The sequence below is a fragment of the Diceros bicornis genome, chromosome 26 (assembly GCF_020826845.1).
Source record: "Diceros bicornis minor isolate mBicDic1 chromosome 26, mDicBic1.mat.cur, whole genome shotgun sequence".
Taxonomy (NCBI): Eukaryota; Metazoa; Chordata; class Mammalia; order Perissodactyla; family Rhinocerotidae; genus Diceros; species Diceros bicornis.
Window position 1 is genome coordinate 6,956,540 of NC_080765.1, and position 17,420 is coordinate 6,973,959.

Genomic DNA, 17,420 nt, shown 5'->3' on the forward strand with positions numbered 1-17,420 from the left:
GATTCGGGATGTGCATGCTATGGCAAACCATAGGCAAATCCAGAAAACAAAAGAGGGAAGCTGCTTTTATAGAGAAAAATGGAGAGTAGGGAGGGGCTGTTCCAAACAAAAATCCATTGGGGGAAAGTAACAGTTCAGGGCAGCAACAACTTCTCATTGGCTGAGCTGCAGTGTTTCTCGTTGGCTGGGCTGTTGCCTGGTGGAGAGAGAAATCTTCCTTCAGTAGTAAAGTACTTGTACTTCCAGTGGAAGATGCCCGCACCTGTCTCTTCCTGTTTGGTCTAATTGACGATGTGTGATAGGGCTTGAGAGCTCTCCCTACAGGCCTTCTCGACTCCAATTTAGTTCAAGTTTCATTTAGTTGGTTTCCACACTTTCAGATCTGGAAAAGCTTTTGTATATCACTGACCCTTCTTTCCTATGGTTTAAAGAAGAGATTTTTGAAGAAAAATTAAGAACAGTAGTCTGAAAACTGCAAAAGAAACCAGCAAATTCTGACCTCATGCTCCTGGCAGTGAAAGACGAGAATATAACCAAGGGACTGCTAGGTAAAAGAAATAGTCAAAAAGAAGACAAGAAGATTAGCAAATGAAGGCATTTTTTTTCTACCAAAGAACATGGTACTGAATGAATCGAGAGTATTGTGAGGGCCTGAGAAAAAAAGAAGGGGGAAAGGGAGAAAGGGAGAGAGAAAGGGATAGACGGGTAGAGGGAGAGAGGAAGAAAATTATCTGACAAAAGACAAGAGATGAGGGTATGAGATGAAACACAGAAACAGGGAGCAGAGGAGGGCAGGGAGGTTGTCATTACCACAGAGAGGAAACCAGAGAAGAGGCAGCCGAGTTTACTTAAAAGTTAAAAACTTAAAAGCCTGTGCTGAACATCAGAGGGCCAGGCCAGGAGTAAATATTTCACCTCTCTGGTTCTTTAATCAGAAAATGGGCAGAATTATATCTGGCCTGTCTTTAGCAAACACAGTAAAATGGCAGCTGTGAAAGCTGTTTTAACATTAACTATAGAAATGGAGGTTATAGGAGTTCAAAGTGCTGGTGTGGACAGTTTTGAATATTTGAATTACATTACCCAATTTAATTTTAATTGAATTTAATATGAATTTTTAATTTAATATGAATTTTGAAAAGGTAACACATTTACACAATTCAAGTCAAAAGGATATAAAAAGTTACACACAGAATTATTGTTCCTGCCTCTGCCCACTCCACCACCCCATTCCCTAATCTACCTTCATCTCTAAAGATTTGTTGGGTTTATTTTACAGCCTTCAAGTGTTTATTTATTTGCAAATACTAATATTCATATATTTTCCCCTATTTTCTCCCCTCTTCTTACACAAAAGGAAGTACGCTAGATACCTTGCTTTTTATCGTGCGATATGTCCTAGAAAATGTTCCATCAGTACGGAGAGATCTTTCTCATTTTTTTAATTTGTGTGGATATAACATAATTTATTTAACATGTCCCCTATTGATGGACATTTGACTTGCTCCTAATCATTTATTATTACAAATGCTGCAGCAATTCATAACCCTGCACCTCTGTCATTTTTGAATATGTGTGCAGGTGTATAGGTTGGATAAATTCTTAAATTGAGAATGCTGAGTTAAAGCATTAACGCTACTGTAGTTTTGTAGATATTGCCAGATTCCCCTCAGTAGGGGTTATATCATTTTACACTTCCATCTGCAACATATAACAGTGCCTGTTTTCCCACACCTTAGTCAACAGAATGTGTTCCATCAAACTTTTGACTTTTGCAGATCTCATAGGGAGAAATGGCATTTTGGTAGTTTTCTCCATTTTTCAAAAATTTTGCATTTCTTTTCTTCTAATTTCTTTAACATATTAACAATAGTTTAATAATAGTTATTTTAAAGTTTGTGTTTGCTAACCCTAAATTTGGATCAGCATTGCAACTGCTTCTATTGGTTTTTTTTTCTCTGGTCAGTCACATTTTTGCTTGTCTAGTAATTTTGCATTGTATGCCAGTATTTGTGCATAAAGGAAGTAAGCAGGCTCCAGGCCTTCCATGATGGGGCAGTACTTTGTTCTAAAGTAAGTGTCTATTACAGTGAAAAACAAAGAACTTCCCCTTCATAGAAGGGGTTGACCATCTTGTATCAATTTTCCCAAGTAAATGTTATTCTTTTTTGAAGAGTTCCTTTTCAATAGAAAGGAACTTTATTTCAGTAAAGTTCTCTCTAATTTTAGTTTTAAATATTTATTCTGTTCCTATATTTCTGTTTTCTGCCTCAGGGACTCCAATTTTACATATGTTGGCTCTCCTTTACCTGTCTTTTATAGCTTTCACTCTCTCCTATGCTTTTCATTTCTTTATTTAATTTTCTTCACATTTGTTATTCTTATCCTTTATACCTCTTACTGTTCTGGTATCTATTCTCTCTGGTGCTTCTTGTAATTTAGTCTTCATTTATGACTTTTTCTGGTTACTTCTTGAATTCTATCAGTTTCCATTTTATATCCTCCTGTTTTCTGGCCCTCACCTTCTGTGGTCAGGAAGTTTCTTCTCTAAGTTCCTATAATTCTGATTTGTGGGATTGTTTTTCCTAGATGCAATTGCTTCATTAAGTTTTTAAATTTAGCTTGGAGTGTTGGATTATAATTTTCCTCTACTTTGTGGCAACTCTTTTCTGGTGAGTTTTCTTCATATCCAGACTTTTGCTTCTCTTTCTGCTTTTTGTTATACCTTTGTATCAATATTGCTGTTTTACTCTTCTACTTGAATGAGTTTGGCTTTCCTGGACCAGCTACTTGCAGGAGGATACTGTGGAAGGGGAGTCAGGTAAGCAGAGTAATCCCAGTTTCTCAGTGTGAGGGCTCTTTCTTCCATTGCTCCATTGAGGGATACTTTAATATACAGTTCCCCATGTAGCCAGGATTCCTCGGATTCTTATATCCTAACTTGGTTCAGAAGGCTTGTACTACCACATACTTACTTCCATTCTCCACTAGTCAATTCTATCAAGTGATGCTATCATCTGACTTCCAAGTTGATCTCTCTTTTACAAGTGGTGCTTTCTTAAATCTTTCCCTTTTTAGGCTTCCATGCACTTTCTATGCCTTCTCTGCCTCTCCAAAACACATGCCCCACCATGTTTCTTCTCTATCCTATTCATAGCCATTCCCTCTCAGGGTGGGTCCTTCTCAGACATCTGAAGGTTAATATTTGCTAATGACTTTTGGCATTTGCCACCACTATATATTCTCTGACCCACCCCACTGTGCCCACCATGTTAATCTCCCAGTTGTGGCTTCCCATACTGGTTCTGCAGGTTTGTGGGTTTAGGGTGGTTTGGGCCACAATTACATATTTTAGAGTTTGAAGATTTTCTCTATCCCTAGTTTCACTGACAACTACAGTTCCTATATAGTTTTTTTTTTTTTAAGGAGGAAAAGTGAGAAGACTGGAACTAAGCTGTCACCATATTCCCATAAGAAACTCCCAAGACATCTTTTGAAGAGAATATAATAAGAAACTAAAAACAATCTAACTAAAACACCTATTGGCTGTTTTTCAAGTGTATCTGTCTTAGTTTCTCTGCTTGGGTGTGAGCCTCTGGAGAACAGGAACTGATTCTGATACCTCTGTGTACCCCCAGGATGCACTGCACAAGGTCGACCTTTAATGAACACTGTTTAACAGTCACAACAGAACCCGCTTGGCTCTAGCCATGTCCATCACATCTCCTCTCCAGAAAGACATACACAGTTCCCTGTACTTGTTTCTGAAGTTGCACTGCTTAAGTTATAAGAGCTTTTTCCACATACATGTTCTTTAGATAGAGATGTGGGGAGGCATTGTTACTGGGTATCATTGAGAGGAAGAGTGGATATGAAGCCCACAGAGGGCTTGGATCACTGTTCTAGCCTCCCCACTGCCCCAAAGGATTCGTACTTCCCAGCTACACTCATCGCAGCTGGGAGGCTGAGTGCTCCCCAGTCTGTAAGCACCATCAGGGCTGCGAAGGGGGCCACTTTAGAGGTGCACCAATGGAGGCCTCTGGCTCTGGTGAAAGGATGGCATGCCAATATACTGATTGGCTAACTTGCCTATACTTTCCTCAGAGGCATAAACTCATTAGGCTCAGACTTTCAGACCTAGGAGCTCAATCTTAGGGAAGCTTTCACCTTTAACCACTCCCAACCCTTCGCTCCGACACATACTTGAGAAAAGTTTCCTGTACTAAGTCACTCTTTTGTCTAGGGACATCCCTTTTTTTTTTTTAAGATTTTATTTATTTATTTTTCCCCCCAAAGCCCCAGTAGATAGTTGTATGTCATAGCTGCACATCCTTCTAGTTGCTGTATGTGGGACGCGGCCTCAGCATGGCCTGACAAGCAGTGCATCGGTGCGCGCCCGGGATCTGAACCCGGGCCACCAGCAGCGGAGCGTGCGCACTCAACTGCTAAGCCACAGGGCCAGCTCGGGACATCCTTTTTTAATGTCACTAACTCAAACACCTTCTGTTGTGGTTATATTCTGTTCAGTTTTTGTTTTACAAAAGCTCGCTTCACTTGATCATTTTGTGATATTCCTACTTCCCCTCCTGCCCTATAGGCTGTTTTTTTTTGAGGTATGGATTAAGAGAAAATAGTCCTTCTTTTATTGAAAACACCTGCAAAAATAAATCACTCAGGAAGCTCAGAAGAATTCAAAACACTGTTATCGAATTTCAAATACAAGCAAGATAGAATCACTGTGAGTATGAAGAAGTGGAGGGTTGATCTGACCCTGAAGAAGCTCCTGAGAAGCAGCAGAGACTGGTGGAGAAGGGGGAGCCATACACCCACACACGTGCACTCACACAGCTTGACAAAGGGTAGATGACAGACTATCCTGGACTAGATAATTGTTTCTTACTTCAGCAAAGTGTCCTTTTGTATTGAGTGCAGATATCCTCCCAAACTCTCCAGATTCACCAGGTGCAGGATCCCTTCAGTCTCCTCAATACTCTGGGAAATGGACAACAAATGGCAGCCAAGGCAGGCTGATGCTTGAAAGAGGCAGATGGCACCTAGGTAAAAGCAAAAGTTTGAGTCAGGTTAGACAGTGTTGAGCTCCACGCCCTGGAGGTCAGGAACTCTCTCCTCTACTGTGACTCCCTCTGAGCTGTACCTGCCCTCTCTAGTTCTCCCCACCAACCTAGAGTATTACAGAGACAGAAGGGAAAACAGAATGCATCAAAAGACTAGGCACACAAATAGATGGGTAAAGTCACAGAACCATGGCCAGTGCTGGAAGGCATCTTAGCAATTGTCTAACCATTAATAGGTAATAAAACAAGGTTTAAGAGAGAAACGTCAGACACAACACCCAGGCCTCTTGATGCCCAACTCAAGATCCTCTGCAAAGTAAAAGAAAGGAAAAAGAAGGTCAATGTTCATAAGAAATAATGGAGATATCTTGAGTGAATAATAAATGCTGCATTAAGCTTAAGGCTAAGATAAAGGACAACTTCTATTATCAGCATTATAGCAGACTAGATACTCTCCCACTAAAAACTACAAAAATTCTAAATAAAATATTTCTTTAGAAACATTTTTAAATGCATTGCCAAGCTGGCATCAGAGTAACATAATCTCAAACCCAAAACCATAGTGAAAACAGGAATCTAAAGAGTTAAGCAAGCACACAATTAGCCTTCACCTTGGAGATATACACTCAACCCAGGTGACCCTGAGTTTCCATTCTGTTGGCCTTTTGGGGCACAGAAAATAGGAGAAAAGGCCCAGGGCCTGACAAGATGGAGAATTTAGTAGAGTCTGTCATGTGAAGCTGAAACTTCAAAGTTACCTGTATTGACTGAGAATTCATAAACACAGGCTAGCTGTTATGTGGGTCTAAAGCTAAATTCACAATACCTATGTACTTTGTTTGTGATCCTAGGCTAGTTGTGCACCCAAGCACCAGGCAGAAGCAAAAGCAAATCCCTCTCTTCTTTAACTGACATTATGTAAGTTTATAACATTATGTAAGTTTCATGTGTACAACATTATAATTTGATTTCTATATACACTACAGCATGCCCACCACCAAAAGCTAGTTTCCATCCATCACCATACAATTGACCCCCTTTACTCATTTCATCCTCCCCCCACCCCCTTCACCTCTGGTAAACACTGATCTGTTCTCCATATTTATGTGTTTGTTGTTGTTGTTTTTATCTCCAATTACGAATGAAATCATATGGTATTTGACTTTCTCCGTCTGATTTATTTCACTTAGCATAGTACCCTCAAGGTTCATCCATGTTGTCTCAAATGGCACGATTTTGTCTTTCGTTATGGCTGAGTAGTATTCCATTGTATATATATACCACATCTTCTTTATCCATTTATCTGTCAATAGACACTTAGGTTGTTTCCATATCTTGTTTACTGTAAATAATGCTGCAGTGAACATAGGGGTGTATATACTTTTTTCATTAGTGTTTTTGTATTCTTCAGATAAGTACCCAGAAGTAGAATAGCTGAATCATGGTAGTTCTAGTCTTAATTTTGGAGGAATCTCCATACTGTTTTCCATAGTGGCTGCACCAATTTGCATTCCAACCAGCAGGGTATGAGGGTTTCCCTTTCCTCCACTTCCTCTCCAACACTTGCTATTTCCTATCTTTTTGATGATAGCCATTCTAACAGGCGTGAGGTAATATCTCATTGTGGGTTTGATTTGTATTTCCCTAATAATTAGTGATGTTGAACATCTTTTCACGTGCCTGTTGGCCATCTGTATGTCTTCTTTGGAAAAATGTCTATTCCAATCCTCTGCCCATGTGTTTTTTTTAAGAAAGATCTTTTTTTTTTTTTTTGAGGAAGATTGGCCTTGAGCTAACGTCTGTTGCCAATCTTCCTCCTTTTTTGCTTTCTTCTCCCCAAAGCCCCAGTAGATAGTTGTATGCCATAGTTGTGCATCCTTCTAGTTGCTCTATATGGGACGCCGCCTCAGCATGGCCTGATGAGTGGTGTGCAGGTCTGCGTCCAGGATCCAAACTAGCGAACCCCAGCCACCGAAGCAGAGCGCACAGACCTAACTGCTACACCACCGGGCCGGCCCCATCTGCCCATTTTTTAATCAAGTTGTTTGCTTTTTTGTTGTTGAGTTGTATCAGTTCTTTATATACTTTACTTATTAACCCCTTATCAGATATATGATTTGAAAATATCTTCTCCCATTGGGTAGGTTATCTTTTCATTTTGTTGATGGTTTCCTTTGCCAAGCAGAAGCTTTTTAGTTTGCTATAGTCCCATTTGTTTATTTTTGTTTTTGTTTCTCTTGCCTGAGGAGACATATCCAAAAAGATACTGCTAAGAACAATGTCAAAGAGCATACTGTTTATGTTTTCTTCTAGGAGTTTTATGGTTTCAGGTCTTACATTCAAATCTTTAATTCATTTTGAGAGAATTTCTGTGTAAGATAGTGGTCTAATTTCATTCTTTTGCATGTGGATGACCAGTTTTTCCCAACACCATTTATTGAAGAGACTTTCCTTTCTCCATTGTATGTTCCCGGCTCCTTTGTCATAAATTAGTTGTCCATGTATGTGTGGGTTTATTTCTGGGTTCTCAGTTCTGTTCTATTGATCTGTGTGTCTGTTTTTCCACCAATACCATGCTGTTTTGATTATTATAGCTTTGTAGTATAATTTGAATTCAGGGAATGTGATTCCTCCAGCTTTGTTCTTTTTTTCTCCGGATTGCTTTGGCTATTAGCGGTCTTTTGTGGTTCCAGTCGAATTTTAGGTTTTTTTTGTTCTATTTCTGTGAAAAAATTTTGATAGGGATTTTGATAGAGATTGCATTGAATCTGTAGATTGTTTTAGGTAATATGGACATTTGAACAATGTTAATTCTTCCAATCCATATGCACAGAATATCTTTCCATTTCTTTGTGTCTTCTTCAACTTCTTTCAACAATGTCTTATAGTTTTCAGTGTACAGTTCTTTCACCTCCTTGCTTAAATTTATTCCTAGGTATTTTATTCTTTTTGTTGCCCTTGTAAATGGGATTGTTTTCTTAATTTCTCTTTCTGCTAGTTTTGTTAGTGTGTAGAAACACAACAGATTTTTGTATATTGATTTTCTACCCTGCAACTTTACTATATTTGTTCACTATTTCTCATAGTTTTTTGGTAGTCTTTAGAGTTTTCCACATATAAGTTCATATCATCCACAAATAGTGACAGTTTTATTTCTTTCTCTCCAATTTGGATGCCTATTTCTTTTTCTTGCCTAATTGCTCTGGCTAGGACTTCCAGTACTATGTGGAACAAGAGTGGTGAGAGTGGGCATCCTTGTCTTGTTCCTGATCTTAGAGGAATAGCTTTCAGTTTTTCACCACTGAGTATGATGTTAGCTGTAGGTTTATCATATATATATCAACATATCATATATATATCATATACCAACATTTATTATGTTGAAGTATATTCCCTCTACACCCATTTTATTGGGAGTTTTTAACATAGATGAATGTTGAATCTTGTCAAATGCTTTTTCTTTATCTATTGAGATAATCATGATTTTTATTCTTCATTCTGTTAATGTGGTGTATCACGTTGATTGATTTGCAGATGATTAACAATCCTTGCATCCCTGGAATAAATTCCACTTGATAGTGATGTATGATCCTTTTAATATATTGTTATATTCAATTTGCTAATATTTTGTTGAGGATTTTTGCATCTATTTCATCAGAGATATTGGTTTGTAATTTTCTTTTTCTTGTGTTGCCCTTGTCTACTATTGGTATCAGGGTAATGTTGGCCTTGAAAAATGAGTTAAGTGCCCCCTCGTTTTCAGTTTTTTAGCAAAGTTTGAGAAAAATAGGTGTTAAATCATCTTTGAATGTTTGGTATAATTTACCAATGGAGCCATCTGGTCCTGGACTTTTGTTTTTTGGGAGGTTTTTGATTTGTGTTTCAATTTCTTTACTAGTGATTGGTCTATTCAGATTTCTATTTCATCGTGATTCAGTCTTGGAATGTTGTATGATTCTAAAAATTTATCTATTTCTTCTAGGTTGTCCAATTTGTTGCGTATAACTGTTCATAGTAGTCTCTTATACTCCTTTGTATTTCTGTGGTATCAGTTGTAACTTCTCCTCTTTCATTTCTGATTTTATTTATTTGAGCCTTCTCTCTGTTTTCTTAGTAAGTCTAGCTAAAGGTTTGTCAATTTGATTTATCTTTTCAAAGAACCAGCTCTTAGTTTCCTTGATTCTTTCTATTGTCTTTTTTGTTGTTGTTGTTGTTTTTTGCTGAGGAAGATTCACCCTGAGCTAATATCTGTTGCCAATCTCCCTCTTTTTTTTTTATGTGAGCCATAGCATGGCCAGTGACAGAAGAGTGGTGTGGTTCCGTGGCCAGGAACCAACTCTGGGCTGCCAAAACAGAGCACACCGCACTTTAACCACTAGACCATTGCGGCTGGCCCTCTACTGTCTTTTTAGTCTCTATTTCATTTATTTCCACTCTGATTTTTATTATTTCCTTCCTTCTACTGATTTGGGGCTTTGTTTGTTCTTCTTTTTCTAGGTCCTTTAGGTGTAATGTTAGATAGTTTATTTGAGATTTTTCTTATTTCTTGAGGTAGGCCTGTATTGCTACAAATTTCCCTCTTAGGACTGCTTTTGCTGCATCCAAAAGATTTTGGTATGTCATATTTTCATTTTTGTTTGTCTTCAGGTATTTTTTGATGTCTCTTTGGATTTCTTCATTGACCCAACAGTTGTTTAGTAGCATGTTGCTTAGTCTTCACATATGTGTGATTTTTCCAGCTTTCTTCTTGTAGTTTTAGTTTCATACTATGGTGGTTGGAAAAGATGCCTGATATGATTTCCATCTTCTTAAATTTATTGAGACTTGTTTTGTGTCCCAAATATGGTCTATCCTTGAGAATACTCCATGTGCACTTGAGAAGAATGAGTATTCTGTTGCTTTTGGATGGAATATTCTGTATATATATATCTATTAAGTCCATCTGGCCTAATGTTTCATTTAAGGCCAATGCTCCCTTGTTGACTTTCTGTCTGGATGATGTATCCACTGATGTAAGTGGGGTGTTAAGGTCCCCTACTATTATTGTGTTGCTGTCAATTTCTCCCTTTAAGTCTGTTAATAGTTGCTTTAAATATTTTGGTGCTCCTATGTTAGGTGCATATATATTAATACAGTCATGTGTTCCATAATGGCATTTTGGTCAACAATAAACCACATATACGACGGTATCCCATAAGATTAGTACCATATATAGCCTAGGTGTGTAATAGGCTAAACCATCTAGGTTTGTGTAAGTATCTCTCCCACACCCTGGTGTGCTGGGCAGAGGAGTCCTTTGTTGGATCACAGGCACTGCCTCCACTGTTCCCCCAGTTCCACTTCCTTTATGTGTTCCAGTCCACCCACGTTCTGATGTACAGATATGTAGATCTCTCCCACACCCTGGTGTGCTGGGCAGAGGAGTCCTTTGTTGAGTTATGGATATTTTACTAGTTGCAGATTGAAAGGGAGAGACAAAGGCAGCTCTCACGTCGCCATGATGCTGACATCAGTCTCCCAAATCCTTTTCTCAGGAAAATTTATAACAGGCCTCAAAAAATTTCCACCAAGATAATTCCAAGGAAAATGAATTCACAGTCAAAAAACACAAAACATACCAAGAAACGAGACACCACAAGCAAAAGCCTACAGATGAAGCAGCTGACACACTCAGACCTGCAAACAATTCAGTTGTTAAACTTATAAGACCAGAATATAAAGTATGTTTAACGTTATAATAAAAATGTATTTAGAGAATAGATTAAAAATATAAGTAAGAATAAAGAGAATATAAAATATGACAAGATTTAGGGGAAAATACAACTTCTAGTTATGAAAATAGATTCACTGAAATAGAAAATGGATAGGTTAATTAGCAGATCAGACACAGCTAAAAAGTGAAGGGATGAAATTGAAGATACATCTATGTAAGTTATTCAGAATGCAGCCCAGAAAGACAAAGAGGTGGAAAATATGAAAGAGAAATTAAAAGACATCCAGGATAGAGTAATAAGGTCTAACAGATGTCTTCCTGGAGTCCCACAAAGGAAAAAAGAAAAAGAATGAAAAGGTGGAGAAGATAAAAATGTTCTAGAAATTCTGAAAGACACCACTCCCCAGATTCAGTTCACACAACAAACCATAACACAAATATCCATACCCTTCAAAATACCAAAGAAAGTCTGAGAGAAAAGAAAGATTGCCTCAAAAAGAGTGATATTTTTACAGAGCCAACTTAACAACAACAATGTAGCTGGGAAAATAATAGAATAATATCTTGAATGCTGAGAGAACAACTGTCAACTTAAAAATGTGTGTTCAGGGCCAGCCCCATGGCTTAGCGGTTAAGTGCACGCGCTCCGCTGCTGGCGGCCCGGGTTCGATCCCAGGCGCACACCGACACACTGCTTGATCCCGGGCACACACCGACACACTGCTTCTCCCGCCATGCTGAGGCCGAGTCCCACATACAGCAGCTGGAGGGATGTGCAGCTATGACATACAACTATCTACTGGGGCTTTGGGGGAAAAAATAAATAAATAAAATTATAAAAAAGAAAAAGTGTGTTCAGCAAAACTAACTTTAATGAACAAAAATGAAAGAAAGATAATTTCATACAAACAAGATATGAGAGATTGTATCTCTATTTGACCCTCATTAGAAAGCATTAAAAGGACATATTTCAGGCAAAAGGATAATGATCTAAGACAGAAAGTCTGAGAAGGTTTGAGAAGCAACTAAATTGGTAAATATGTAGTAAATTTAAATAAATATGAACTGCATAAAATAATAATGCCAAATGTATAGAATTTTTCTAAAAAACCAGAAGAAACTAAAACATTGGGCAAAATAGCATATAAATTGGGGAGGGAGGTCCTTGTATTATTTATGAAGAGAATAAATACAATGATTAACTTTCAACTTTGTTAAGAAAGCATGTTAAAATGTCAAGAGTAACAACTACACAAACGAAAATAAACCATATAACTTCCTAACTAAAGAGGGGGGAAATGTAGTGAGAATTATATACATAAAATTCAATCAATCCAAAGCAAGGTAAGAGAGGTTGGGGGTTAGGGAGCAGAAAAAACTGAAAGCACAAATTAAGGTGGTAGGAAAAATTCAAATATATCAATAGTCACAATATATGTAAGTCAACTAAATGCTCCAGTTAAAAGACAAAGATTATAAGACTGGATGAAAGAAAACAATCATAAGCTATTCATAAGAGTTGTGCAAAACATGAAGACAGAGAAAGGTTTAAAGTAAAATATTAAAAGATATAACAGGTAATTACTAACGTAAAGAATGTAGAAGTAGCTATAGTAATAGCAGATAAAACAGATTCTACGACAAAAAGCATTACTAGAAATAAAGAGGATCACAGCATAATGATAAAAATTCAATTCACTAGTAAAATATAACAATTATAAATCAAGATTTAAACAATATAATAAACAAGCTTGATCTAATGTTTATAGATAAAAGTTTGCATTGAACATGAAACATAAAAATGGACCTCAAACTAGGCTATAAAGCAAGTCTCAGTAAATCTCAAAATATTAGGATTATATAGACCATGATCTCTCATCAAATTGAAATTAAGTTAAAATCATTATCACAAAGATACCATAAAAATTCTATGCTTAGAAATTTAAAAGTATACTATAAAATAATTCATGGATCAAAGAAGAAATCATAAGGGAAATCAGAAAATATTTGAAATAGAACAATAACAAAAATATTACACATCAAAATGGGAGATGCAAATAAAGCAATCTTTTGAGGGTAAGTAAAGCTTTAAATGCCTGCTTAGAAAAGAAGAAATAATTGATGAGCTTAGATCTTGATTTAAGTCGGAAAAGGAATAGCAGAATAAATGCAAAAAAGTAGTAGGGAGGGAAGTTCAAAATAAGAAGCAAAAATTAATTAAATATAAAATAAACATAAAATATGAAAGTTCTAGAAAGCTAAAAGCTGGTTCTTTGAAAAGACTAAAAAAATGATAAACCTCTGACAAAATTGGTTACAAAAAAGAGAAAATTCAGTATGAAAAAAGTACATACCTATAGATGCAGCACAAATTTAAAAATATAAAAGGAAAATATTTTGAGTAACTTTATGTCAATAAATTTTAAAACTTTGATAAAATGTATAAATTTATAGAAATATATAAATTACTAAAACTGACTCAAGAAGACATAAAAATACCTGAATAGTCCTATAATCATTAAAGAAACTGAATCAGGAGCTTAAAATTCTCCCACAGAGAAATACTGTGATCCTTCTACAGGCAAGCTTAGTTATACAATTAAATACTTAAGGTGGTAAAAATGAATAAAGCTTAGTTCCTCATACTAACATGGAGGAATCTCAAGGTTATAATGTTGATCAAATATAGCAAGTTCCAGAAGAAGAAATACAGTATGATTATATTTATATAAAATTTTTAAGCATGCAAAACTAAATAATACATTGTTTAAGGATATATATGTGTGTAGTAAATATGACTAGCATAAATTTCAGAATAGTTGGTCCTTGAAGGTAGACAAGAGGACGAAATCAGGAAAAGCCACATGGTTGAGGGGGAAGACTCCAAAGATACTTAATGTTCTATCATATTTCATTAATTTTGACAAGTGAATTTTTTTCACATTTTAACATCTCTGAAATGAGGATGTGCCTTACAGGAATTATACTTGGCATCAATTCTTCTCTCTTAGTTGTACATAAAATAAGGACATAACTTACAAACAATGGATTTGATGAAATATGGCTAGTTCTTAAACTATATGGTGGAAATATCGGTGTACAGTTTGTTTTTAATTACTTGTATTTTACAGATATGTTATAAATATTTTTATATATTCAATGTATTCAATTGTATATATTCAATAATAAAATCAAGTTAAAATAGATTATGATCATGGGTCAGGTCGATACAGTGGGAAAGGGATTAGGAGTAGGGAGAAAATTAGATAAGATTAAGAGCTTAGATGGTCATGGTATGTAAAAAGAGGTAGGCGAGGAACAAGATCAGAGATTTTAAGATAAAGATAGCCATAGGAACAGAAAGCCTTAGGAACCAGGGTGATGTAGGGGAGAGCATGAGAATGTAGAAGTTTGGTTCTAAAGTCAAGGCAGATAAGAATGAGAAGGACGAGGACGGGGGACAAGGTTGACGCTCTAAAGCAGTGCTGTTCAGTAGAAGTTACTGCAACGATGGAAATTTCTACACAGTATCTGCACCATCCAATACGGTAGCCACTAGACACATAATGATGTGGTCATGGAACATTTGAAATGTGGCTAGGATGACTGAGGAACTGAATTTCTAACTTTATTTCATTTTAATTAATTAAAGTTAAATAGCCACAAGTAGCTAGTGGCTACAGTTTTGAACAGCACAGCTCTAGAGTGTCCACGGTTCCTGAATCCAGACTGAGGGCAGGGAGAGGGGAGAGCAGCCCCAGGACACTCACCAGCCACTATGAGCAGAAAGATGTCAAAGCCCAGGATGTATTAAGGCCACTGCACGGAGAACTGGGGGTGCTGGGCTTCACCCTCAGATTCTGGATCTCCAGGGCATGCAGCAACAAGACCAGGAAAGCACAGGCCCCTGCAGGGTCACAGGGAGGGCACTCTTGCTCTCCTCCCGTGGCTCCCACCTTCGCTCCAACCTTCCTTGGACTTAATCAGACAGAGCTGTGTGGCCCACAGACTGTGTGGCTCCTGCATGGAGGCTCCTTTCTCCTGCCTGCACCCCTTGCCCTCTTGGAGCCACCACACAAGCCTGTCTCGCCCTCCTTCCCAACTTATCTCAAAACCCATGTGCCTCACCTCCCAGGGGCTGCATAATCAGAAATCCCTTTCCTGGGTACCCTCTGTGTTCGTGCCCTGGGCTGACTCCAGGTGGGCCCTCTGGGTGGGACACTGTGATGAAACTCAACCTGATTTTCCCACACTGAGTGTTCCACCTCCTCCATCTGATGGGAGCCTCCCAGGGTAGGACCTTGGTCACTTTTCAAAGTCATAAGGTTCCAAAGGGCAGACATGGTCTCTTCCATTCATTCATCCAAGAAACATTTATATTTCATTTATATTATATATTTCAATTATATTATAATTCTGTGCTAGATTCTATGACAATCGCTGGGATAGAGATTATGGTAAAAAGACGCCCAGACAAATGACCCCAAGCCAACGTGGTAAGGGCTGTGCCAGCTGGAGGTGCAGAATACTGAGAAGCCCCAAAGGAGAGGGATGGTAAATCCTGAGGGGCAGGCGTCGGGGTGGGCTACTTCACAGAGAAGGCAGCAGAGGAGAGGGGCCCTAAAAATTCTTTCTCTCCTGACATCTCAGACAGGCTACCCCGCTCCCTGCCTTTGGACCCCTCCCCAGCTGGTGAAGGCCAACACAAAGTTGTGCTTCTGGGTCCTTGGAAACAGCTGAGCCACAAAGGACCACATGCTGAAGGTGGTGAGGAAAGACAGGACGACTGCAGACAGCAGGAAAAAGTGGCCAAGGATGATGTAAACTGCAGGGGAGAGAGAGCGGGCTGGCGCTGGGCACCCTGACCCACAAGGGCAGAGCCCCGCAGAGCCTGGGCAGGGATGGCCCCCAGAGCTCCACCATCCTCGGGTCCCACAGCCTGGCCTGGGACCAAGGCTCTGACCCTGACACTTTGCCTCCAGGAATGTTCTGGGCCCACCATTTTGTTCCCAATGACAGGAAATAAATAAAAAAAAATTGGATGGACAATTTCAGACACTGGAATCATTATTCTCAACAAATATTATTATGTAAATCTGGTTGTATCAAATCATGTGGGGAAACCATGTATCTATCATCCATTTGGGAAAAACAGTGGTTTTAATAAACAACAGAAAATGAAACTCTCATGATAAAAAGTGTTGCCCGTGGAAATGTGAAGGATCGCATCGGTATTGGTTACACTGAAATAAGTCACCAGTGGAAAATCAGAACTCGGTGAGGTCAAGATGTTCTGAACTCTGCAGGAAACCCCCACACTCCTATATAATTATCCTGGTGAAAAGAATGAAACAGATAGACCCAAAATAGCAGAGCCAGAGTCTTGAAGACAGAGTGATTTATTCTCCTACTGTGGTATGATTCAGACCCATGTTAAAATGAGTTTGTGTACCCTCCCCAGCATACAGAGATGGACAGCTGGGGGTGGGACAAAGAGACAAATGTGTGTTGAAGACCAAGATATTCTAGAATCTACCCTTGGGTTAAACCAGTGGTTCTCAGCTGGGGGTGATATTTGGCAATGCCAAGAGGTAATTTTGGTTGTCACAACTAAGGGAAGGGGGGTCATCTAGTGGGTAGAAGAGGGCAGAGGTGCTATTAGCCATCCTGCAAGAAACAGGAGAGCCCACAACAAAGATTATCCAGCCCAAAATGTCAGCAGTGCCAAGGTTGAGGAACCCTGGATCAAAGAGCTCACAAAAGTCTGGCCCATCTTCCCCCAAGTGGCCTCTCCTCTCCTATTACCAGGAGATAGCGCCTAAGTCTCCCAGGGTTACCTCTTTTCCAAGACAGACAACCTCATTACCTGTCCGATTTCCTTGTAAAACATTGTCCCGAGAGCCAGCACCTTCACAGTCCACTGAACTTGTACATTTGTGCGTATTCCCTTGCAAATGTGATACCCAGGCCTGAGCACATTATCTGCAGAGCTGCCACCCACAGTTGGACAGGTGTGTGGCCGAGAGAACAAGTGGGGGCTGAAATCCAGCCTGCACTCTGCTAACCAGGAGCTGTGCCCACCCAAAAGGGTACTGTCTATATGGGCTAAGGGCAGCCCTGAGAGGTGGTGGAGGCTCCAGAGTAGGGCAGGACCCCTCCCCCATCCTAGGTGGAGCCACTCCTACCCCAGAAATAAACTGTGTTGCTGACACACGTACTCCTGACTCCAATGGGCAGCCTGACATTATTAACCTCCTCCCAGCTGCCTACTTTCCTCTACCACAAGAGAGTGGAGGCTCAGAGAAAATGCCCTTACGGGCTTCTTAAATTCTGTCCTCTCTGCCCCAACCAGTCCTCTGTCACCCTCCAGACCCCATGCTGGCCCCATGTCCCTCTTCCTAGTCCCCGCCTCCATCCCTCCTTACTAGATAAGTGTCGAGGCTTCCAGCATTTGATAGCAAGGCAGTTCTCAAATAGGCCACTGAAAAACACTTCATGGGACTCCTCGTTCACCAGCCACACCCAAAAGGGGAAGACAAAGACCACCAGTATTAGCAGGTAGCCAGGGAGGTGAAGGCCAGGGCTGTGGCCCATGTGAATCCCTTCATGTCCTTGTCCTCTAAAGTCAGCAT

At 39.1% G+C, this 17,420-nt stretch overlaps 1 protein-coding gene across 1 annotated transcript; it reads right to left on the bottom strand.

Moving 5' to 3' along the window:
• Nucleotides 1-4,743: 4,743 nt before the first annotated feature.
• TMEM225B (transmembrane protein 225B) lies at nucleotides 4,744-17,420 on the bottom strand. Its single transcript, XM_058570561.1, is given in 6 exon segments — nucleotides 4,744-5,054; nucleotides 14,559-14,624; nucleotides 14,627-14,695; nucleotides 15,479-15,613; nucleotides 17,214-17,354; nucleotides 17,357-17,420. Coding segments are annotated over 6 exon segments (648 nt in total). The 3' UTR covers nucleotides 4,744-4,881.